The following is a 26,191-nucleotide window of genomic DNA, read 5'->3' as shown; positions in this document are numbered from 1 at the left end:
CACGATGTCAAGCGTCAGAAACCCAAGTTTTTCTATAGTAAGAGGTTGTGTGTCGTTCATGTCGGGTTGTTAGGTGGCCAGCTTGTTTCTCGTCGGGAAGTAGAAATGGTTTGAGAGGGATTTATGTAGGTTATCTTTCTCCATTCCACTTCAGTTACTGTAACATTTCTATCAAAGAGGGATTTACTTGAAAAGCATCGGTGTCTTTGGACATCTCTGTCAGGGATCACTTAAACGGAGATGATGGCTTTGTCTTGCCTCTTCGCGCTTTGCATGTGGATAAGTTTAGTGAGCCCTTCGCTGGGAACTGGGTTTGTTTATCACTTTCCAGGCATCACAATGCAGCGGCAGCGCATCAAGTCGGAACAGAGCGGCAGTACGGGACCACCGGGGACCGGATCCCGTACCCATCTTAGGTGCGCACCCTCTGGAGAGCGAGAGATAATTTAAATGCAAATTCTGGGGCAATAAACTTTTTGTTTTGGGTGTTGAGTGATGCTTTTTGCTCACGTGTGTAGTTTTCTATTGTTTTGGACTACATTGTGATCTTTAAAATTGCTGCACGGCACATAGTCTACTGTCTTTGATATTAAGAATGACATCTCTTTTATTCTGTGTTTTAGGAACTGGTGTCAGTACACTGTTTCCAGGACAGTCTCCTGTCAGGTGCCCAATGGGACAGAAACCACACTACAAAGAGTGTTTCAGGGCTGCAGATGGCCGGGACCATGTGCCAAAATCATCAGGTACCCTCAAAGTGTTCACTGCCTCTGCTACAGGCTTCACTAAAGCTCTCTTCTCCAGTCAACTCTTATAATTGGCTGTAATGCTGCGATTTACAGTTTTTTTTTGTCTCCTGTTTACTATCAGTTATGGGGTTGTCCTGCATAAGGACAGGGGCAGATGAAATGGCTCTGCCATTTCATCTCACATAGATCATGCAAACCTTTTTCTGATTGAAAATGTCGGATGTGGCAGTGCTAAATTGGGGTCTTTTAGATAAAGTGATACAAAACAATAAGACAAAACTATTCAATTTAAAACAAATGTGCATTAAATTTTACTTTACTTTAGCCAAAATATTGTCCGTGCAATATGAAAAAGGTAGAAAATCTGTACCCATTGAAAACCTTTGAAAAAGGTATAATCCCTGTCAGTATAGGGCATTAGAAGTTCAAATATGCCTGGGGATCTTTGCTTCTTGTTTTACTTTCTTCCTCTTCTAACCTTAGTTCTCATTCTAATATCCCTTAACAAAGAAAGCTGGATAACATATATTATATATATATATATATATATATATATATATATGTGTGTGTGTGTGTGCATTAGCAACTTTGATCATGTCTGTGCATTTGTCTGTCCACGTTTCTGCGTGTGACTACAACACATGTCTCTGAAATCGGTGCCTTTGCTGCTTTCCAGCTACAGGACTGTGATCAGGCCATCGTTCAAGACGGCCTACAAGCAAGTCACTGCACTGGAGTGGAGATGCTGCCCTGGATTTGTGGGAGAAGAGTGTCGTGAAGGTGAGTTTTTTTTCTTTCTTTCTTTCACACGGTACAACTTTCTCAAAAGTTGGGCAGGAAGACTAAATAAACTTATCAAAGACTAATTTTCTCAAGGACTTAACTGCAGGGCATGTGTTTTGCCAGGACACATCTGTGTCTTCTTAGAAACACCTGGCAGCTTTACCCACATCAGTGCCTTTTTTTTTCTGTTTGGTGGATAGCTTGCTAATCACACTACTGTACTATGCAGCAGTTGGCCTCTTGATATGGCTGTAAAGTTGTGTTGAGTTAAGACTAAACGACTGTGTTGGGTTACTTTTGGGAACAGAGTCTGCAGTAAAACAACAGTTGAAAGGGATCCTGTGCTCTGTGGTTTTGTACCTTTTCTTTTAAAGCCATGCATCCAAGACGCTTCTGTGCCTGGAAGGAAGATTAGAATCACAACGTCTCCCCCTCTGTGTCTTCCTCTCTCACTGTATGTGTGTTAATACGTGGACACGCACACCCTTTTTTTTTTACTCCATTTGCAGCGCAGAGCCAGTTTTGCCTGCCTCCATGAATATCATCATGGCTATTACAGCCAAAAGAATGAATGAAAAAAAACCTCAGGGGAATGTCCAGCGGGGCAGCTTGTAAAGTGGGTGGCTTCTCTGCGATGGGCAGCCCTGCTCCTGGATACCACAGACCGCAGACACTGGGCCCTATAAAGACCATAAAGGTCAAGCCACCACGGTCAGCACGAGGAAAAAGAGCAGGGGCTGCTTTTCACATGCTGTGTTTTAAACATCACAGCGGCTTGTAAAGAGAGACCGAGTCTGTGCTGGCTGGAGTTATTTAAAATGCATAGCTATATTAACCGTTTCTCTTAACTTTGAATTAGTACAGATACCAGCTTGCTAGATCTTCTTGGGGCTAGCTAATGAATTAGTATGCCCCTAAAAAACACCGGCCTCCTTGAATTTGACCAAGATTTACAGTAACCTCAATGAGTGGATTTTGCTTATGGGGTCATGATTGCCACACCTTGTTCCACTTTTCTGGATTATTCATTACTTACACTTGGATGGGCAAGATTTACCACAAAAGCACATTTTTCAAACTAATAGAATAAACACAGACATTATTACAAAGCCGTTGGAAGCCATTATTTTCCCAGCTCTGGATATTATTCTGGACAAAGATTAACACATAGCTGTATCCGCTGGGTGTGTGTAATGCCAGAGATTATGGTACACTTGAGACCAAAGTGGTTGAGGAGTGTGAAGAAGTAATCAGCTGTTTATTTAATGTTAGCTGAAATGTGTTTGCACTTTCTAATGGCTATAGAGCAGCGAGATAATCGCCTCCATATGGAGATACAGAGGGCCAAGTTGGGCTCTGTGAGGAGACCTTAAAGGCAGAGGCTGATGTCACTGACAGTCTGCTTGACACCGAGGGGTGGGGGGGAGAGCTGGCGTGGGGTCAGTGTGTCCAAGTTAGACGACAGAAAGACCGGACACAGAGGGGAGAGGATTTATATATAGTTAACTAAGGAGAAGAGAAGAGAAAAGTCAAGTGTTTCTGTCCCACAAGTTTCCAGCTGCTAAAATCTGCACAGACGGCAGCAGAGCAGAAAGTCGATTCTGCAGGAAAGTGGCCCCACTGAGATTAATGAGCATGACACTTCCTCACCGGGTCTTTGTAGCGTACGTGACCGTGCTGAGATCAGGCTGCAGCTCTGAAACAAAGACTTATTCTCTTCATATACAGTAGTGCTAAAATCTCTAGATCCTTTGGAGTTTTTCCCCATTTTCTGTATAAACGAGATATGATAGATAATCAGGTTTCCCCATAGGTCCTAAAAGCAGAAGCCAGTGAAATAGATAAGACAACAATGCTATACTTTGTTATGTATCGATACAGTAACTTTACTCTTCTGTAACTTTTCTTTGGCAGAACAACGTGTGTTTGGGGTTCTCATCCTGCTGTTGAGTTTCAGTTCGCTGACAGATGTCACGACATTTTCTTTTAGTAATCACAGCCTTCCATCACTAACGGTAAGCTTTCCGGGCCCAGATACAGAGAAAAAGGCCCAAAGCATGATAATACCACCACCGTGTTTCACAGATGGCATGATATTATCATGCTGGAGTGTAGTGTTTTCCCTTCATATTCAAAACTCTCTGGCTTGTCCATGTGATGTTTAGGAAAATGCAGCCCGGCAGCTATGTTCCTGATGGAGAGCAGTGGCTTTCTTCTTGCAGCCCTGTTCAATGTTCTGCTGATGGACTCAAGAATACACGCATTAGCCAACACTATACACATTATACACATTAGCTGACAGTTTTGGCTGAGAGTGTGTTTGTGCATTCATTTTTGGGTCTTCGGGTCAATGCTGAAAATGCTGTTCTGTGTAACAGAAATCTGCTGCGACACAGGCTCAGAGCAAGCTGTTTTATCAGCAAGGGAGAGGACAGCCTTAACCAATGAAGATGACATCACCTCTGGTTTTAGTTTGATGGAGTTCTGGCTTCACTTCAGAGGCCCCCCGAGGCCCTCAGAGATGCAACGACTAGGGACGTAAAGAAGGCTAGAGTCAGAGTTAGATCTGTGTAAGCTGAGGAGATGCTTGCTCCTCTCACCTCTGCGCACACTCTTGTTTTCATCTTCCAAATCCTGAATCATTCTTTGAACCATGCTGATATCCAACTTTTGTTACAATGATCCTTTCTCAGACTCACAGCGTAGAGCATTTTCAGTTTTTGTGGTCTGATGTGAACCAAGAAATGTTTTTTTGCCTCATCAAGTAGTATCTAATCTTTAGAGTTCGGGTTTTGTACCTTTCTCTTGGATATTTGTGCCAGCATGTGCTTCACAGGTCGATCAAACTGCTCAGACTTAAAAATTTTAGTGAATTACTTGCTCAGTTGAGAAAAATAATTACTCCACTGTTTTTAATGATTAGTTTTAATTCTAAAGTTTGGGAGAAATTTGCCTAATTTCTTTGTTAATCTTTACCTTAATTTAAAATCTCTGTATTTCACTCCTTAGACGAAACAAGCAGTTTGGATACAACACCTCAGCTTTACAGACATTTGCTAAGAACATACTTCTGATTGCTTCTAATTTATTTATATATGTACAAACACGTATTTCTTATTACCGACTTTATTAAGCCTAAACAAATAATCAGGAAAATAGATGCCCTAAGAACGTTTGACATTCAGTGCTTTAAATTCAACAAATCTGATAAAAGCTGTGATTACGGTCATTTTGCAGACGCTTTTGATGACACCGTGGTTTGTGCTGGTTACTGAATCAACCATTAGATAGATTTTTACAGTATGTCTGCACTTTTTCAAGTCTTCTCTGCATTAGGGCTAATAATGCTCTGAAAAACCCTAATGTTTGCAGCCAAGCTGGTCTCAAAACCCGAATTTTTGTGTGTTTGCTAATGGAAAATGGGTGTTTTCTGCACACTTTGCGCTGACACCCTGACCCGTCACTATTTTTGACAGTCTGGTTAGGGCTGGCTGTGCACTGTGCATCTCTCAAGTTTTACATTTTGCTCTCAGCAGAGTTGTACTAACACATGACGGCATGGAACACATTTGGGAGAAATGTGTTCGTAATTTCCTCGACCCCCCCCCCCCCCCCCCCTCCTCTGTTGCTGTTGCAACCCAGCACCTATCGGCACACATGATCATATTGACTGGAGGGACTGTGGGTATCGTGTGTTTTGGGGGAGCAATCTTTAGAAATCAGTGCCAGGACCTCCCCTTATGAACGCAGTGACTCTTGATCTCATGCAAAAACTTTGGAAATGAACTTTAACAAGTCCAATGCAGGGTGCACATGATTTTTTTTCGATTTCTTTTGTAAAGTTAACAGTGATTTTCATTACAAAAAGGCAAATAAGTGACTGAAAGCTTAGGATGTCAAATGTGTTAATGTGTTAATGCTGCTTCTATGAAGCTGCTAAAGTCACTGTTCCCTCTGCAGCTGGATGAGAAGGAAGTGAGGAAAATCTGTTGAGGGATTTTCGCTTAGCCCAGCTTTATCATACACCACTCAAAAATACCTTGGAGTTTTTCCATTTTATCATCTTCTCTCATCCCCCTTCAGGCTTTTGCTCTTTTGCCCTTGCTTTTTCTTGCCACTGCTGCACTCTTTATCTTCTACACTCCTAGCTGTCCTCCATTTATCTGACTTCCTATGTCCCTTAAATCTCCTGCTCTTCTCTTCTTGCACTAAAGTGATAAAACAGAACCATATCCCACATGTGCTCTTCTAGACCTCAACCTGTGGTGTGAGGATATGACTGATGTCTCTGTTACATCCCTGGTTGTACTCAAATATGGGTCAGAGGTTGTCCTTTGACCTGCTGGGAGCTATGGGATATCTCAGCTGCTGCAGCTCCCGGTCTGATCTGCCTGATGGATGATGCTTTGTTCATGCTCCTTCAGTGGTTTTTCATTTCTTTCGTCTGCTTATCGGTGGCTCTTCCTGCTTCTCAGTGATATCTTTCCATTTAGCTGTCGTTCTATCCATCTGCAGCTCCGCGCATATGTTTATAGAGGTTCCTCAGTTCATAAAAAGGATCCTACAGTTTTTTAGGTCAAATTCTTTTGTGTACATTACAGTTGGTGCAATCAGCTGGTTTACGTTTTTTACACTCTGGGGTTATTTGAGTTTTTTTACTTTAGGGTGTTTGGATTTTTTAGCTGTTGCACAACACAAAGTACAGTTTGATAAGAACATCATTGGTTATAGTAGTATTTCTTTAAGAACAAAGTACAAGGTAAATATGGATTTTTACACAATGATCCCACAGGAGTGGGATTTAGAATCTAATCATATTAAATAAAAGAGATTTAATGTGATACCATTCGTTTTTCAGCATCTAAATTAAAGGTCCTATTTAAGAACATTTAATTTTGAAAAATTAAAGTTTAATAGACATCTAGTCTTGACGGTCAGCTATGGTTCTGGCTCAATTTAGCTATTTAATTAGACCACCGCCCTTGTCCCAGTAAACGTGACTGAAGTATGTCTGATGTAAACAATCAAGACATCTAAGTACAGAGGAATTCACACACAGACACTGTCTATAAGTTACTTGAATTTTTGTATTCTAACATGTGGCCCCTAAGTCAGAAGCCAAGAAAATTTTGATCTTTGGGCGAGCTGAAAAGTCAGCGTGAATCTTTCTAATGTCAATAATACATTCAATGGCTGATGGGAAATGAACTTCAAATTGAGCATTACTTCTCTCTGACAGACAGTGAAAAGTTAGGGGATCATCAGATTCTTGCACCAAGTCTTAATAATATCCATCTGCGAGTGAGCACCACTGCCTAACAACGTAACATTTAGACCAAATTTCTCACCAATGATCAACAGCTAATCTACTAGCACTCACTGTCTTCAGCCTTTTTTAGGTCTAAAGATTAAATTTGCTTTCGAAACTTCCACATCAGCAAAAGGATGAGGTGACGCACACAAGCAAAGTCTTCTGTAAGTTCTACCAATCAGAAGAGAGCGGCATTTTTGGGAAGGAGCCTTGAAGAAACAAGAGCTAAAATGTCACCTTATGAACATAAAGGTTGCAGAAAGAGTCAGTTTAAGGCATAGGGATTTATTAAGCCATGAATCATGAAAAGCTTGTGGGATCCCAGATTGATGGAGCTGGAACTGAGCCTAATATTTCCCCTTTTTTGAACTCTGTATTTCTCTCAGGTACTGTATTTTTTTACTTTTTAATTCATAGTTACAGTAACTCTAATAAAGTTATTTAGGCAGGAATATTCTGCCAATTTATTTTGCTGTCTATGTCTATAACCTTCTCATTCTCTCCAAGCCATTTGAAACCCAAAACTGGACCCCTTATTTCGAATGATTGTCTCTTCTCAGAAAATTCACAGAGCATCATCTCATAGCATGACGATGACTGTATGTCTGTGCACCAGCGGGGTCATCCATCTCTAGCTGTGAGTGATGTGTAGATAACATTTCAGCAGCAGAGCAGCGGTGTTGGCTGAGGGGCTGCTCGATGTAGCATGATGGGATGAGTCGATCCAGCGTAGCAGCATGAGGAAATAAGAGAGAAATTATATGTTGTCTCCACTTGGAAGACATTCGAGATGATGTCGTGTCATGACTGCAACTGCTGAGAAGCAACGTTTTGTAAAGAAGGATGTCAGGTTGATAACTGTGCCTCGCTGTGGTTTTTCGCTATTATTTTGTCAAATGTCTTTATCCGCATTTATTTCTCACAAAATGCAGAGTTTAGAGGAAGGTGTGTGGCCTGGGAGCTTTCATCATGGCGGAAAAAGCTAAATGGTCCCACTGTGCACTACTAGACATCTCGGTTTTAAAAAAAAAGCTTCATCCACCGACATCCACCAGTCGCCGCGGTCAAAGTGGGCGTGTGATTTAGCAAGTGAGAGTTTGTGTCTGGACAAGTGTGTGTGTGTGTGTGTGTGTGTGTGTTCATGTGTGTGTGTTTTGTGCCAGCTGTTATTCATGCCAGCAATAGCTGACCACTTGCTGGCAGGGACAAATGCACAACAGGCCTCTGGGACACTTCCAGCTCTGGAAGGCTGTCTGTGGTTTGCACACACACACACACACACACACACACACACACACACACACACAGAGACACACGCACACACACACAGACACACACATGCTTATAGACACTAATTGCATGCACACAAAGACTGGGCACACACTTGTTTGTTTATTCTGGTGATCTGACAGCAGTGCTTAGGATGGGCCAAGAAGATGTGTCAATACATCATCCTTTTCTTATCCCTCGCATACAGACAGAACAAATATTTAGTGGCATTGAAAATTACTGTCCCAAACTGTGTGCGTCATGGTTTGTTTTGTGGTTGAGGTTGTCTCTGTGGATATATGTGTGTGTGTGCAAAAAAAAGAGAAAAAGAGAGGCAGTTCTTTGATCTAAATCCAGGCCTAATGTAGGAAATGTATCTGTCTCAACAGACTTTGCCCACAGTCTGACTTACATGCTTGCCAAAATATCCTGTGCTGTCTTGTCCTGTAGATCACACAGTAAAGGCACAGATTTGATTTGTTAAGCTGGGTTTTTGTAGTTTCCTGAAATGGAAAATAGTCCAACTTCATTTCATTTCCTCTGATGTTTGAATGGAGATTTATCTAACAAAAGTGTTTTTCCATGAGGGAGTTTGAGCCAAATGTCAGCCTGCTCTTGTCTCACAATTTTGAGCCTGTAAGACTTAACACTTGAGCTAATCACAAAAAGCTAAAACTAGTTTCCATACCAGGGTATGTATTCAATTTGCATGGAACCCAAAAGTCCAACGCATTCTGTCTTAGCTTATCATGTAAAAGTATGAATTTGGGGGAAAAAAACTGTGTCTCTGCATCACTTTAAAGGAATTTGCTGAAATATCAGACAAGACGAAGCTTGTGAATATTTGAAAAACTGCTAAAACACACAAATCCCTCTATCTTGTTGAAGCAGAAAAGTTCTCTGTTTTTTCTGCTTATTTAGTTTCCCACTAAAGACAACATGGTTCTGAATCTTTCCCATGAGTTGTGTACAGTCCAAGAAAAACAACCCTGCCTAATGTTTCTATGGTGTAATTATGGATCCAAACAGACTCTATAGTTGCGGTACCGTTCTAAACATCTCAAGCACAGCGGAAGTTTGGTTTTCTAACCCAGCGTAATTAAATTCCAACTGTAGAGATGAAACCCTGCCCACCATCTTTAGAAGGAACACACTGCTGTTCTGCTCTGGTTCACATTCATGGTGGATTAGTCCTGGTGTTTTCCCGTAGTGTGTCTTTATGACATAACAAGATATAGCTGGTTTATTTCTGGCCATAGTTGGACGCGAGGTGAAGATTGGACGAGTTAGCTTATTGGCATTGAAGAATTGAACTAAATAGGTCTTTTTTTAGGCCTTAGGAGAGGAGTGTCATTGTGAGTGAGGCTTGAAACTGACAGCAGAGCCAGTTTGTTCTCATCAAATCAACAGGAACGTTTGTTCAAATTAGCAAAATATAAGTGAGGCTTAAGTATTGTGACATGGCAACGTATCAGTAGACAGCTGTGTTGTGCGGGGCAGGATGACATAGTGAGTTTACCAGTGACTATTAGAATGTGTAAGCAATGACAGTGTGTACATTATTTCTTACCATTAGCTGGTGAAAACAAAGTGGAAAAGTGAAGGGACTGTGGAAAACTTTGAGTAGGAGGAGAACCAAACTTGCAAATCTTCATGTGGATGGTGTTTATTACCATGTCAACAGTGTCGCCTATCATCACAAGCGCCAATGTCATCACGCAGAGTGACGAAAGCTTCATCATAGTTTAGAAGTTGGTCAGGGAAACGGTGAGATTGTGCAATTTTGGATTCCTTATTGTGAATCTGTTGCTTTTACACAGTCTGTCATGATATGGGCTGGAAAAGCTGGGCAGCTAAAAGGCATTTTGCATTTTGAGGGAAGCAGTTCTCGTAAAAATCTCAAATCTTAGTGAAATGTTGAGCAAAAATGGGCGATAACCGAACAAAACAAAGAGCCTGCAGCCAGTGCCACAAACTCTGTGATGCACAGCAAGCGATGCTCATCATGTGTTAGTTTTGTCATCGTCTTACGAGGTGTACGTTTACTATTCTTAAGGGGATTTGTCATGCTTTTAGAAGATTTATATAAAACCTGACAAAGTCAGTTTATAATATGGTAAATATATGTAAAAGTAATCCCTATCACCATTAAGCTCATGTTTCAGATGGCCGTAAGCCATCGGTTGCCATAATTTCTTGTTTACGTATGGTCATCTGCTTCAGCATGCCCACAGAGACAAAGTTCTTGGTAAAAGCATGTCCATATTCTTTTAAAGCAGTCCACTTGAGTGGGGAAGTTTCCTGTCAAGACTTAGAAAGTATGTTACTTGGTCAGTTTGCCTTCAAAACCTCCACACCAGCAAAAGAATAAAGTGTTGCTCACCAGCTATTGCGTGTCAATCAAAAGTAGACAGGAGCTAAAAACAGCTGCCAAATTTAAGATCTACATAAAGGGCTAATTTCACAAACAAGGATTATTATAAATGTGAATCATGAGGGAAGTTACAGAATAAAATACAGAGCTGCAAATGGGCAAAATAGATCTGAGGTGAAGGTTTTGGACCAAGTGAACATTAGACCTGACAATGGCTGCACAGTTGTTACAGTTCCTGTGGGGGGGGCACAAATATGTGTACTGGATTTCATGGCTATCTAGCAGCTGTTAACACGTTTTACTTAAAGCCACAAATGTCAGCCTTATGGTGCTAGGGGAAAGGTCAAAAACCAATGTCTTTAGCAACATTTTATCTGGAAAGCATGAGTACCTGTGCAAAATTTAGTGCCAATCCATTTTGTAGTTGTTGAGATAAGTCTGGGCCTGCCATCTTATCACAGACTGTGATGCTCTGCTAGTTCCGTTAAAAACTAAATGTCAACACATCATCAAAGAATTACTCTTGGAATGTATCACAGATTGATGTGCTGCATTACAGAGAGAATGTCAGAGGGTGGAGACTTCCTCTGGGCTGACGATGAATAACTGCTAAGCAGATGAATGTATATCATCTCATCAGTCCTCACATCGTGGAGGCCAAGATTGCCCGCAGTCTTGCTAATGTGCGCATCTTTCACATCCTTGTAGTCAGAGAGGAAACTTCAGAGCTCTCAGTCACAACAAACCGCTCATGTGGGGTCATTTTAGCATCAGCGGTTGAACAGCTTTCAGTACTTAGGTTGGAGAATCCGAAGGAATTTGTTTTTAGATTGAACTGTTGATTGTTGTTTCCGTTAGTGGCTGCGCTCCAGTGCGAGATTAGAAACGTTGAAACAAAGCATTGAGAGACCACACCCACACTGGACTGGACGCACAGGATTGTGGACGCAGACATGGCACAGACACTCACCCCGTCCTCAGCAACTGATAATAATACCCTGTGTGCCGTGGTCTGAGGCAGCAATTTAGTCAGACCAGAGCTGTTTGGGTCATTTTTGTTGTTGCTTTAGTTATTTATGAGCACCAGTTGTTCCTCGTTTTGGGTATCCCCACTATGACCACAATGTGGGTGGGTCCCAGCTGTGGGACTGACAGCTGACATTCCAGACTTCTTATGAGCCATAGACCAGAGGAAGGCTTGGATTTAGAACACATACAGGGTTTTCTATAGAGTTCGGTTGTTATGCATTTTTAATTACAGCTCATGTAGAGGATCCAAAAGTGCTGCATGGCCAGAAATGTTTGGTTATGTCTACCTGCGGTTTAGCGGTGGCTAAAGTGGTATAATTTCCAGGAGAGAGATGGGCAAGCTGTACAAAACAGACCGAAGATAACCCAAAGAGTTTGAGGCAGACAAAAATGTCAATAAAACATGTACACATAAACATCTTGCAGGTGTTAATGGAAAACATGATTATGAGCAACCTGAAAAAAAATCAGGAAACTTTACTTGTTCACAAATGCAACAAAATGTTCGAATGGAACAATGTGTGAGTTTATTGCTTGTTTTAGTTTCCTTGGCACTCAAACCCAAACCATCGACTCCTTCTGCATTTTTATATTCCCAGCTTCTGTATTAAAGCGTCATCGATGTTGTTGAACTCATCATCTGCCATCATGACTCTGCAGCTCTTCCAATCTATACACAATGTTTTAACCCTTTTAAGCCCACTGCAACCTTTCTGTTTTTGTTCCTTATCACTGCTCTTGTAGCATCCATTTTCTTCTTCTCTTCTCTTTTTTTTTTTGCTGTAGTTGGCAGCTGGTGTCAGTAAAGCTCTAAAAACTACACCTGTTCTGCAGCAAATGACAGACGGACCATTTCCGGGACTTATTGGCGACCACAGTGGAGAATTTCAAAGCTAAAAAAGTCAAACATTTCTCTCGCGGGGTGGTGGAGACCCAGAAAGAGTCAAAAGGAGACAAAACATTTAGCCTGCATTCACCAGGTGTCCCTCAATAACACAAACAGATCATAATGTTGCTGAGAATCATTTAAAACTCACAGTTTGTTGGCATCCCGCTGTTGCTTCTTTCTCTTGCCGCCAAGAGGCCAAATGCTCAAAAAGTGTTAGAGAGTGTGTCACAACAGTAAACCCTTTTCACACAGAGGTCGTAACATAACACAGAGACACCTTTTCTTGTTCACCTATCACTGCCGTCTTAGAGCCATACAAGAGTGCTACAAGGTAGAATGATGGATACGGGGAAATTGACGAGTTACAACGGTGCCAGTGCTTGGAGTCACATGTTCGGCCATGTTGGCTCTCCCTCACATGCGCATGCATTGATTCAGCTCTGTGACCACCTCTGCTGTCGACTCAGAGGTGAATCAACTGGCACAATTAAGGCTGTGTGAAAATGGCTTGAGTAGAGGCTCTATTTTTAAGACGGGTCGAGAAATGTTCTAAAACAGCAGGGCATCCTAAATGTGGAATATTATTACAAGGGATGCTCCAATTATGAAATTCTGGGATGATACAGATCCTTAGCCTGACTACGTCATACTCACGATTCTAGTCAGAATGTGAGTCTGATACCGCTCAATAGAGTTTTGAGTATGGGGCGTGTTTCAACCGAACCAGGAGAAAAAATGCCTCTTCGCTCAATTGGATAGACCTACAACCATTCAGAGCAACGTAGTATGTGACGTAGATTAAGCGACACACACTTGTTGTTTATCTTTTCTATTGATAAAAGCCTTTATTGTGTTCCTCTGTTCGTCTTTCAAAATGAATATAATGTGGAGATCCTGTAGAACAGACTCGATGGCAGAATCCAAACACCCTAGCTCTCCAGCGGCAGCCATGTTTGTTTCAAACAAATTCAAACCAAGTGCTCTTTAGTGACGTAGTCGATAATGTCCCTGTTGATCATCTGTCCATCATCGTATAAAGTCCGCCCTGGCAATCTGATTGGGTCGACTGTCGCGATGTCGAGCATAGAGATTTCCCCAACTGAGCAGAGCCAGATCGAACTTCCCGACCAAAAATTTTATGGGCGGGTCTAAGTTCGGCTGGCACCCAGGCTAACAGATCCTGATGTTCAAGATAATATTTTGGCCAATGGCTCATAGTCGATACCGACTGTTTTTGTAATTTATCTTCGCTTTAATGCCCTTTGAACAAAGACGTGCTTTATGAAACCAGCTGAGCAGTTTTAAAGCATTTCAGCCCTCATCATACTCTTTAAATGAACACAAATCCATTCATACAAGTGTATCAAATAAGCATTATAATATCATGTCAGATAAAAAGATCATTTGTGTAAAAACAACAGTTTTAAAAGACTTTTTAGATTGTTAAATCATTACCAATTAAAAGCTTAAAGGGATCAGCAGAAGTTTTTCCCCTTCCAAAATCAAACGTAAGTAAATATTGTCCTTCATGAAGGATTATGTTTAGACAGTTTGCCCACTGACTGAGGATTATGCTAAACCTACCAAACTCTGATGCTTACTTTACTGCGTGACAGACATCAAGAAATAATTATGCTGCTACACTGAAAAATACCACCAGTTGCAGCCAGATAAGACAGAATGTCAAATCATTGCCCCTGACAGGGTGACTCCACCAATCAGGCAAAAAGCTATCATCGCTCCACTGGTTATCAGTTCATTTCAGTATTAAATATTAAATCCTGGTGCTAACTGACTCGTTAAAGCCATTTTCTTCGACTAGAACTCTCAGGTCATGTAATCAGAGATTGTTAGCTGTTCCCCAGACCCAATTTAAAACCCAGGAGGATTATTTTCATCAAGCAGCTGCAACTCAACTATGAAAATCCCTTCTCTTATTTTTACATTGTGCTGATTGTTTTCATTCCTTTCAAAAGCAATTGAAGACTTTTTTATATAGACAAACGGTTACTTTTTTGGAGGGTTTCTTTCACTGTTTATTGTGTTTATTTCTCTTATTGCATTTATTGTGAAGACTTTGTGATATTCATCTGAAAAAGGTGCTGTATAGATAAACTTTACTTACTTTACTAAGACAAATTTCATAGAACTTGGTCGAGGAGAAACACAAAATTCTGGTTTAGATCTTAGAACACATAGGAAGAATAAACACAGAGTGTGTGTTTCCATGTTCCACACACTTTAAGTCTATCTGAAGGAGGAGGAGTGTGGACATACAGGCTGTCAGGGCGAGTCGGCCGGCAGACAGAAGACATGTAAACTCAGAATACAAGCGCATGTGTGTGTGTGCATGTGAGAGCATTTCATGAGAAGTCTGATAATATTTATTCTGTAAGTGAATGACATGATTTAAGGAGGAATTCCTCATAAATACCGAGGTGTGGTTTGATGGGTATTGTTCTTGTGTATCTTGGCATGACTTGCTCTGTGTGCATAGAGACACTCCTGATGATGCCAAGAGGAAAAAAGGCAGGAATAAAAGAGACAAGGCAGAGGTAGAAAAGAAAGGACAAACGGCGCAATTTAAACTCACATCTTTGTTTCTTACAGAGTGTATGAACTGCACCAGTTTCAACGACATGAACAGCAGAATAAACACCATTGAATCAAAGGTAAAGACAGCCCTCCTGCTCCATCCTACTGAAACAATCTGACAAGAGTTTGTAAGCATTTGTACACAGACAACTTTATGTTTAACAGATGTGTGTGAAATCTTCTGTTCTTGTTCCAGATCAAACGGTTAGAGGAGGGCCGCTTATCTCTGCCAATAGTCAGTTTACCGGAGGGTTCAACAGAAAATGAAGTGGACAAACCTCAACCAACTCCTGTTGGACCACCGTCTTACCAGCCATCAGGTGTTGACACATAACAGAAAGCATGTTTATGAAATAATGAGCGGAGATGTTGAAGTTGTCTTCATAGAGCGACGTAACAACAGCAGGAATACATTTACAGAGTCAGTATTCATGTGTTGATTCAACTAATAGTTCTCCACTGTTTTCCTAATTAAAAAAACATATGCTTTTAATTAGGAAATAAATTAATTTATCTGCAAACACAAAATTCAGAGGTGAAGTAGTTATTTTTCATTTTTTAGAAAAGCCTTTATTGTTGGGTTTTGAACTCTTGATTGGACAAAACATCAGTCCAAAAACTCCACCTCAACCATTTTTCCACCAAGAAATGAACTGAGTGACTGAAAAGATACTGTGATGGTGTCATTATGGTGAATTCTTTTGGATACAATAGTCGTGCAACATCCCCAGTTCTGGTATATTCTTATTGTATGTGTGCGGTGGACATGATCAACATGATGGGATAAAGTTTGCATTGTTTAGCCTTCAGGATCCTGCCATCGACACAAAATCATTATGAGCGTCAGCACTTTGTATAATTCTACATTGACTCTGATCCTGACTGTCTCTTTGATCCTGCAGTACCAGGAGCCAGGGGGCCTCCAGGGCCCATTGGACCTCCAGGGCTTCCAGGTTCTGCTGGTTCTCCAGGTGCTGTTGGAAGAGCAGGCCTTCCAGGACCCACCGGTAAGACATTATCAGCCTTTCGTGTCTGATAATGCGACTTCTCGGGGGCTCTCATTGAGAAATCTTGTTTTTTTTAATTTTTATTAATGATCAGGGCCAAAGGGCGACAGGGGTCTACCAGGAGAGATGGGTATTCCCGGCCCTCCTGGTCCACCAGGTCCTGCAAGGCCAGGTTCCTCTCCTGTCCCAATCAGGGGGGATGTTTTTCATGTGAACCATCAAGGTAAACTTTCCATCCATCTATTTTCTATACCTGCTAAATACTGATCAGAGAAGCGGGAGGGGGGAGGCTGAAGCCTGTTCAAGAAGCTGCCATAAGCTAGAGGCGGAGTATAACCTGAACAGGCAACTATGGTATAAAAGACAAACAACCTTGCATGCTCACACTCACACCTACAGTCAACGTAGAGTCCAAGGTAAAGTTATTCCATCTCAAAATTATTATTTTGCAGTAATGTAGAGGTAAAATGTCCCAGGTGGGCTTAAATGAGAGCATAATAGAAGTTGATCTTGAACACATGGTTGAATTTTGACCCATGAGATGTTGTAAAACCATTCAAGAATTAATTTTTTCAGATGATCAGAGCTGGTGCCAAAACCACAAGTCCGTTTCATAGTTCATCTTATGATGAGTCATTTGCTTCGCACCCACATATCGCATGCAAAATGTTTATTACTATAAAATCATTTTGTCAGGCAGAACACATTAATACAAAAAACCCTGGTCCACCTGGTTCCTTTGTATCAACATGAGGACAAGTGGAGGCACACAGACTGAAACATGCTGTAGCTTTTAGTGAAGGACTTAAATCTGTAATGTTTCTTTTCCCCGAGCACGCCTGGCATAGATTTAGTTTAATTGTTTCCGTGTGTTCTGTTGCTGCCGAGCCACTATGTACTGCAACCTCAATTAACACAACCGCCAACAATTGAGCCGAATGCCCACGTATAAATCACAAGATTGGCTGAGGGTGCTTTGAAAAGACTGAATCAATCAAATTTGTTTACACAGTTTTTATTTATTGCGCTGGATTTAGCGCAACCTCGACTTTTTGCCTACAGAGATCTGTGTGAGGAAACGTTTGTGCTATGTTTAGAGACAACAGCTTTTCACTGTCTGATACGTCTAAATGTTCACATCCTTTGAGTTAAAGAAGATGGAAGAACAAGACCAAACAGAAAAGTCTTCATGTTCAGTACTTGAGTTTCACCACAGGGAGGCAGTAGGAGTCTATGGTACATTACCTCATGAGAACTGCTGGCTCTGATTAAGCTTTTGGCTGCGTCTGCTTTTCTGAGCCCGGGACTGTGTCTGCGGGTCTGGAGCTATGTAGATTTGGGTCTGTGGGACCATGTAAGCAGAGGGGGGCCAACTGGCTGTAAATCAGGCCTAATTTGTTAGCTGTCAGCACAACAGTCTGCGTTTTGGGGGAATCGGCCACGGCCCCAAGCCAAGAGCTGGGCTGGCTTTGAGCGAGGGAGGAGATAGTCTGCCACTCATGTGAAGTTTCTTGGGGAGGCAGCCAGACTTGAGGAGGCTGTAGCATTAGAAAATTAGTTCCAGAGGGAAATCTGCTCTTTCTAGACCCTTTCTGTGGACTGCAGCCATAATGTAACAGTGCTGTCTCAACATGGGGGAAGACTGACACTGAGCATATGTTCATGCGGTGAGGAAGTGTGAGGTGGTTTCAAACTAAATTTATACTTACAAGTCTACATAGAAATATCCTACATGCTGCGAACAAGACACGAGTTCCCCTTCACGCGTGTTTTTTATGTGAGGTTTGATCACGTTTCAACATTTCCTGTCTAATAAAATGACACGTCCTTTAGAGCAAACAGCTGCTCCTGACGATCACTGTCACTCTGAATTTAAACCAACTATTGAATGCTGAATTAAACTGCTCTCCCACTGAGATACCCTGAAAACCTCAAACGTTCTCTTTGGTGGACAAAAAACCCTGTAGTTTAACATATTTGAGTATCCAGTAGTATAGCTATAGTCATGTGAGAAATACACACTTTAAGTTAAACACCCTCTCTCAAAGTTATTATGACTCAAGGGCATTATAAAAAAATCACCTGGTCTATACGGCATCCTAAGAATAGATTGTAAACACGACCTTTGATGAACAAAAACAGATGATATATTACACTGTGTCATAATTTGTTCAACAAAAGCAAAGCCAAAATGTAGAAGTGGCGTGTGAAAAACTAAGTCCACCTTTACTGTTTAAGAGGCTTAAATTAAGAGGGTGAGTAGCAGCCAGGTGTTGATAATGTTTAAGTTTATGCATTTGGCGTTTTTTTCCAAAGCAACTTACAGGAAGGGTAAGGGGGTCTTGCCTAAGGACCCTTACTGGAGGTGGTACCTTTCATGCAGGGGATTTGAACCCAGGTCACCTACATGTAATGTGGCAATCTTACCACTACACTATCCAGTCCCAGTCCCACACTTGAATAAACGATCCACAGTAAATGTAAGCACCAATGTAGATGTTTTGGCAGTTTGCTGATCCGAAGGCACGTGTCGACACAATGCCAAGGAGGAAAGACATCAGCAATGATCTTAGAGAAGCAATTGTTGCTGCCAATCAATCCAGGAAGGGTTATGTAGCCATTTCCAAACTATTTAAAGTCCATGAAGTCCAAAAAAAATCAAGACAGTTGCTAATCTTCACCTCAAAATCAGACTGTGTGATGCTCAGAAAAAAAGTAGCAAAAGGAAAAGCAAGATTAAAAACATCTACAGCCATGTTAGCATGTTAAATGTTAAAGTTTGTGACAGTAAAATTAGAAAAAGGCTGAACAAGTATAGTACCTTTTTTGGAAGGTTTTTTTTTTTTTTACAATAAAGTCTCTTGTCTCTAAGAAGAACAAGGCAGCACGACTTAGATTTGCAAAAATCTTATCTGAATAAACCAGAAAACTTCTGGATAAATGTCTTTTGGACAGACAGGACCAAAGTGGAGATGTTTGATCATAATGCACAGCAGCACGTTTGGAGAAAACCAAATACAGCATTTCAGCACAAACACCTAATATCACCTGCCAAGCACGGTGGGGGAGGGCTGAGGATTTGGGCTTTTTTTGCAGCCACAGGACCTGGACACCTTGCACTCATTGAGTCCACCATGAACTCCTCTGTATACCAAAGTATTCAAGAGTCAAATGTGAGGCCATCTGTCCAACATCTAAAGCTTAATTGATACTGGATCGTGAAAAGGGCCAATGATTTAAAGGACCGAAAGAAATCTACAACAGAGGGACTGAAAAAGAAAATAATCAAAGTGTTGCAATGGTCCTAACATCATGCAGAAAATGATAACTTAAAGTTTTTGCAGCGGGAGGTGGTTCTACAGGCTGTTGCATCATATGGTGTGCTTATTTTTTCAGCATTTTGTCTCAGTTTTTGTTAAATGAATAGAGACATGGTGTAATATTCCATGGGTTGTTCATCTGAGGTTGTATTTAGCCCTTTTTTTAAGATCCTGTAAGAACAAGATAATTCTAAAAACCTTAAAATTGAAATAAGGCATAGTTTCTCTTCCATCCGACTGTACATGCATAAAGCAAAAAAAAAAAGATTAAACAAAATCTGCAGCTCCATATTCAGAGCAGCAGAAGCAAAGCTTGTATTTTCGTCAGGTTTCCTGTAATTGTGGAAGTTTTAATGCCTCCAACACTGGAACATACTTGTGAGGAAACTTTGACCTTTCTTTTCACATACATGCATTGAGCGTTTGGTGACTCACTGCAGGTTAAGGCTTCACAGTTTAATTAACCTCAACCTACTCGGGGGTTGAATGGGTTTGTGTACTCGCACGCTTCTTTCACAACAGTAGATGGTGCTCTGTGAATCCTCATCGTCTTCTGAGGGGATTTAAACTTGGTTATCAGATTATTGGGTAAGCCAACTAACACAGCTGATGCTCTTTGTTTAGCCATGACAGGATTGGTTAGCCTAAAGAGAATAGTTGAATGTGCACATCTCTGATTTACCGTCATGAAGGTGTTACTATACTACAGAACAACTGTGTTGGGCTTGTCTTTATTATAATGCAGATTCTGAATTAAACTATTCAATCCAAAAGGCAGAGCTCTGTACTTGGTGTTCATATTCAGACATTAGAGAATGTAAATGTACAAAACCTTGAAATTGGGGTCACATTGATTAATCTCTGTTCTCTGTGCTGTGACTGTAAAATACCAGTATTCCTGTCTTTATTGTACATCTACTTTGTACTGAAGCTTTGGCAGAGAGCAACAATACAATTGCAATGGCAACACTGCAATAAAAATTTTCAAAAACTGCTTTGTTGCAGCCTGTGAGTCACCTCAGTAATATGCCTGGTGTTGATTAATGAAATAATAAATAGAATTTTTTTTAAAATGCTTATTTGTGTTTAATTAAATCGGTAAATGGAGTATAACTTCATATCAATTAAATCCCTTTGACTACAGAAGGACACTATTAAAATTTTCCCATTGTTTACAGAGAAAATATTTGCATAGCTGCGTATCAGGATGAGATTTATTACAGCAAAACGTAGTCTAAATTTGAAAATGTTAGTCATTTGTTACTGGTGCTTATGCAGTGTTTGGCTTATTGCTTAAATCTGTTTTGCTTTTCCCAGAGGAGAACCCCGTGCATCCAGTTCTCCCCGCCTCTCAGATCCTAGTTGGTCCGGCTGGTCCAGCCGGTCCGGCCGGTCCTGTCGGTCCCTCAGGTATGAACATGAACAGGAAAAGAGCAGCACCGCATGTCTTCAGTCCAACATGGTTCATGAAGCATACATGTACATTATATCCAGGTTTTTGCTCTGTGCAGAATTACAAGTACAGAAATGGTAGTATTCTCATTCACTTAAGCAAGCATGTCAAGGCCATTTACTGAGAACGAGCAAAAAGAAGCAGAAAACACTTTTGTGGAGCAAAAAATTTTGCAAAATTTTGGATTTCACTCAGTTTAGGTCAGACATTGAATTCGAAATATTAGCACACAGTGGCACAAAATGCATATATGTGGGATTTTAAAAAAAAACATATCCCATGAAATATTTGTTTTCAAAAGAAAAAAAATCAGGGAAACGTTGAGTGAGTGGGTTTTAAGCCTAGTTTGTAACCCCCCACTTCAGTGTGCAACATGCTCTTTGTTTAGTTAATTTAGTTTATCTGAATTCTGGGAGTTGCACATCACCTACACCCTGTGATTGGTTTGTGAATGACACTTCAAGGTGCCCCAGGAGAAAGAGGACCTTCAGGGATACCAGGTCTGCCAGGACAGGATGTGAGTTACCTGTCACTTAATGTGGATTTTTGTTTGATATAAACATGAATCCAATACTTGTATCCCTAATACTTGACCCTTTGTTTGTCTGAAACAGGGCAAGGAAGGTCTCCCAGGCAGGTCTGGCATTCTTGGACCCAAGGGAGATCCAGGGGAAAGGGTAAAATGCGCGCTCATTAATGGATTATTATGCTGGCTGAACATATTTAGCGCTTATGAACTATCAAAATGCTTTTAGTTCTACATTTTGTAAATGGCCCGAGCTGTCATGCAATCTTAAACACATTAAAGGTGAACAAGCTTTTCTTCAAAGACTCACTCCAAGCCGTGACTAATCCTCCTCTCTTTCTCTCTCTCATCCAAGGCCAGACCTCACTAATCAGGGCAGCCATGTCGGGTCCCCTCTGTAGTCAGCTCTCTAGTGGGCCTCTGTCTTTAAACCTGATCCCCTTCCTCTACTAGCATGATTTAAGATTGGAGATCTGTTGAAGAGGCAAATTAGCTCAGGGGATAAAGAATTCAAGCCATTAAAAAATGTGTCTGTGAGTAGGAGTCTTTAGTTATTCCTCTATGTTATTCCTCTACCAGGGGCCCCCAGGTGCAGCAGGCGAGCTGGGCTTTCCTGTAAGTAGAAGTGTGAGTGTGTTGTATAAAACTTATGCACACATAACACAGAGGTTAACAATGTTTTTTTCACTCACAGGGAGCACCAGGGCCAAAAGGAGAGCCAGGAGTAGGCTTGAGCGAGGTAAGAGGCATTAGTGTCTTTTCCACCTGAGTTCCTTTGCAGAATTGTCCCTGATACACATGACATTGCTGTTCAGGGTGAGGCCGTGCAGCAGCTCAGGGAGGCCCTGAAGATCCTGGCTGAGAGGGTCCTGATCCTGGAGCACATGATTGGCATTCACGGTGAGCAGAAAAACAAAGATGGAGGAAAATGTTTTTCTCAAACAGAAGAATAACACGTTAAAGAAGTGATTTGACATTCTCACTCTCGTGAGAATTTAAAGTTAAGGTCAGGACTCAGCTTAGCTTAGCACAAACACTGAAAAACAGTCAAGGCGTTGAAGCCCTGACAAACTCCATCAGCACCTTTAAAACTCACTTAATTTCTTCAATCTATAAGCTTTTTTCACAGACTGAGCTTATGCTGATGGTTATTTCTGCCCACCCAAAAGCCTAACAGTCCTTTCTATTCTCGGTTTTTATACCAGTTGAACGTGTTAAATGTGGAGTTTCAGAGGTGTCGGTGGGAACTGCTGGATTTTGTGAAGTGAAGTGAAGTGAAATTTATTTATATAGCACTTTTCAGCAACAAGGCGATCCAAAGTGCTTTACAACACAGAAACAACCATCAGGTACAGAAATACAAAAATAAAAACATCAAAAAAATCAAACACAGGAAATTTAGCTAATAGTAGGATTGGTATAACTATAACAGGTAATTTGAGTAAACTAACAAAAGCTAACAAACATGGATAAACTTTCCTCTAAGAGGAGGCATTTAAAAATATAGCTAATAACAGAACGGTTGATATAATGAATTATAACAAATCTTTAAAAGACTTTCATCTGAGAGGAAATATTAAGGTTGATACAGTGGTAATAGGTCTTAATAGACCATTTTAATATGACTAAGTTTTCCTCCTAGTGAAGTATTAATAAGATCAGAAACATGGATAAGCTTTCCTCTAAGAGGAAGCATTTAAAAAGCATTTAAAAAGCCGTCCCCTTTTATCCCTATTTTCCCTATTTGTCCCCTATTATCAATCGTTTCCAGTCTGCCGGCTGTGTTTCCATATTAAAAGTTAGATTACTGATCAACATCTCCAGGAAACAAATGAAATGTCCAGCAATTCCTGTAAAGCATATTTTGAGGAAGAGTGCCTCATTGCTGATAGTTTTTCTGTCTGTTGTTACTTTACACAGAGAACTCTGAGGGATCTGGATTTGGCAGCATTTCAGATCTACTGTCTTTCTCTGGCCTGAAGACCAAACGGCGTCAGCCTGTTCAAACCCCTCCTCGGGCTCCGGAGCTGAGGGATAGACAAAGACGGGTCCCTGTGTAATATCACGTTAACGCCTGCTTTTGGATTTGTTTTTGATAATTATTAGGGATGTTGCAAATCTTGCATAACTGGACGTACAATTTGTGTTCACGTATATGTTCCTCATATCTTTATTTTTCAAATTTATTTTTGTTAACCTGTGTTCTTTGACACAAACAAGTGCTGTAGCACAAATGAAGTTGTTTGCAGAAATGAGATGTTGAGCATTTCGTCCACATAAAAAGGATTTATTGAACCTTTCTCACCCTGTTGCTGCATGACCTTAGCAGCAGCACTTACACAGCGTTGTACAAAGAAATATCATCTCATAAAGTGTTATAAGGGTTTTGGCATCTTTCATTCCTCAGATAAAAGACCGCCTAGTAAACGCGTCAATTTCCTTGGCTGATGCTGCAAAGCTCGAGAGTTCTTGAGAGCCGGACTGAAAATGTTCCTTTTAGTGTCAAACACGTTCTTGAAATGACCTCGAGGCTCATCCTGTGTGCCTGTCAAATAAATCTCTCGTTCTCTCTTCTTTTCTGTCCCCTCCATGCGCTCGTTCACTGTTAATGCCGATATAAGAGGCTTCCAAGAAAATCTGCTTAAAATAAAGTTAGGGGAAATGAGTTGCATCTGGAGAGAGCACATCTGGAAAGCAAAAGGAAGGGATGCTGAAACGGATGAATTTCGGCCCGAGAACTGCAAACTTTGCTCGGCTCCAATGCACCTGGAAGCTGACAGAGCACAAAACTTGACAGGATTACTTTGGCTTCTTCATAAACTGCCTCTGAGATTTCTTTAGAAACTGATATGATTATTATATAATACGTCTCTGAGAGACCCAGCTGTTGGTTTCAGAATAAAGCTCCCCTCATGTCTGGTACAATCTTTGTTTTCTCCATTACAAGCTTCATTTGGGAAATACATTTTAGGAAATACATGAAAATGTTTTCTTTTTCTTGCTGAGAGTCGCAGAGGAGATCTGTAGCATTATTTGGTGTAACCTAAAAATGAAAGATGAAATTAAAAACAGCGCATCTCATATCAATCAGATATGATATTTAAGTCAGATATAAGACCAGTCAGAGTTGGATATTTGAGGAATCTTTGGCAGATATGTTGTAAAAAGAACTGTTTAACTCTCAAAAGAGATCAAATCTAACAATGAAAGTGGATAATGTTACAGAGATGTTGCGTTGTCTCCAAGTTTCTAAGTACTTTGGAAATAACTTGTAGAAAGTTGAGAAAAAACACAAGAGTCACACTGAGGAGAGCATTGTTTTTACACTTTTATGTCACATTTTTAATCTTCAGTTGCTTTTTGATTTGATTAAAGAGACAAACTGCTTAAAGTTGACTGAAACATCATGATAAAGGTTCGAATGTACCCCACTGACAGCTTAACCACATAAAAGTGTCTGGCTTCTGTTTTGAAATGTTGAGACTGCCATCATACTAAGAGGTGACAAGGGTTTCTGACAAAGCATCCATAAGAGTTGGGACAGAGAGAAGGCTTCTAAAAGTCCACATGAGACCCAAAAAGCAGTGTGGGGTTGCGCAGTGCTTTGACAACCAACCCATGGCCCTTTACCGGTCTCTCTGATCACATTCCACCGTCAAATAAAGGTCTAGGAAGTCTTTAAAAACAAAAATCAGTGCGGTGATGTTTGTTACACTCAGTTTGTCCTGATGACAAAAAATGCTGGTGACATAATCACCTGTAAAACCACAACGTGCCATTTGAGACTAACCAGACATTTTACTGTGATGTTTGAGGTGCCAGCAGATGCATTTGACACAGTCTGGTTACTTGTTTTCAGTTCTTCTTCCAGTCTCCCAGTTAGAGGACTCACTTCCCTCTGATTACTGTAAACATTGGTTTGATAAAAAAATAAATAAAATCCCAATGTGTCTACAACCTTTAGTGCCAAAAAACAACACAGACCTCTTTGTTTCCGTTGTCTCTGATAAATCATCATATGCTACATGTTAGATATTGTAGGCTTTTCTTACTTCTGTTTGTTGTCTTGTGCATTTTGACAATGTTTTATACTGTTCAGGTGTGTGTTGTTTAAGTTGCAAAACTCTGTACTAAGCAGATATTTATCTGTATTGATATTGAGATTAAAAGAGATTATTTCACATAGTTACATACTGTGCACAACAGCCTCACAGCAGGGTGAGATTATTCATGCCGAGGCTTGCTGCAGCTCCTCTTGTTCATCTTCTTCCTTCTTTTATCTTTCTGTCCTTCTTCATTTTTGCTCTTTGTTGTTATTGTGGTGATCACAGAACACACGTTCTAGTTTTTATGATTTTCAGACATCCCTTGGGAAGCTTGTAAACATCTAATTTACCTGTAAGAATTTTTTATTTATTTTTTAAACCTAAAACTTGAAGAGCTGTCAGGTTTGCGGTGAGGGCTCACAGATGCTATGACGTCTACAATACAGAGCTGACTTTTGCCATTCAATTAGCTCATCAGAACAGGGAGATAAGTGTGGTTATGTATCATTGTCATACTCCACTCTGGCCTCTTTATGCATACTTTCATCTCTGCTATGTCTGCCTGTTTCTGTCTCTCCTCATCTATCCTCTCCCTTCCTCCTTTGTCTGCCTCTCTCTTCTTGTTTTTCCTGTCTACTGAACAGAGACGTGTTGATATGAGGCCCGCTTGCATGGCCACAAGGGAACAAGTCTCTGGTGCTTTTGATCAGCTGCAAGATCAGACATGTCCACCGCTCCCCCGCGTACACTCCAGTGACTGATCATGCAGTATAGTGCAGGCACAGACAACCAAAGATGCACACCCACACATGTTCTCTCTGTTAATCATACAAGCATGGG

At 40.8% G+C, this 26,191-nt stretch overlaps 1 protein-coding gene across 1 annotated transcript; it reads left to right on the top strand.

Annotated features, from left to right (window-relative positions):
* The first annotated feature begins 22 nt into the window (after positions 1 to 22).
* Positions 23 to 25,462, top strand: col26a1 (collagen, type XXVI, alpha 1). Its single transcript, XM_075474386.1, has 14 exons — positions 23 to 416; positions 624 to 746; positions 1,426 to 1,529; positions 15,015 to 15,076; positions 15,196 to 15,319; positions 15,902 to 16,006; positions 16,101 to 16,229; positions 20,644 to 20,736; positions 21,244 to 21,296; positions 21,394 to 21,456; positions 21,885 to 21,920; positions 22,000 to 22,044; positions 22,121 to 22,205; positions 23,226 to 25,462. Exons 1-14 carry the CDS (start codon positions 241 to 243, stop codon positions 23,363 to 23,365), a joined length of 1,338 nt encoding a protein of 445 aa, XP_075330501.1. The 5' UTR covers positions 23 to 240; the 3' UTR covers positions 23,366 to 25,462.
* The last annotated feature ends 729 nt before the right edge of the window (positions 25,463 to 26,191 follow it).

This window comes from Odontesthes bonariensis, chromosome 9 (genome assembly GCF_027942865.1).
Source record: "Odontesthes bonariensis isolate fOdoBon6 chromosome 9, fOdoBon6.hap1, whole genome shotgun sequence".
In the NCBI taxonomy this organism is placed as follows: domain Eukaryota; kingdom Metazoa; phylum Chordata; class Actinopteri; order Atheriniformes; family Atherinopsidae; genus Odontesthes; species Odontesthes bonariensis.
Note: the sequence above shows the minus strand (reverse complement) of the source record. Positions and strands in the feature narration are given on the sequence as shown.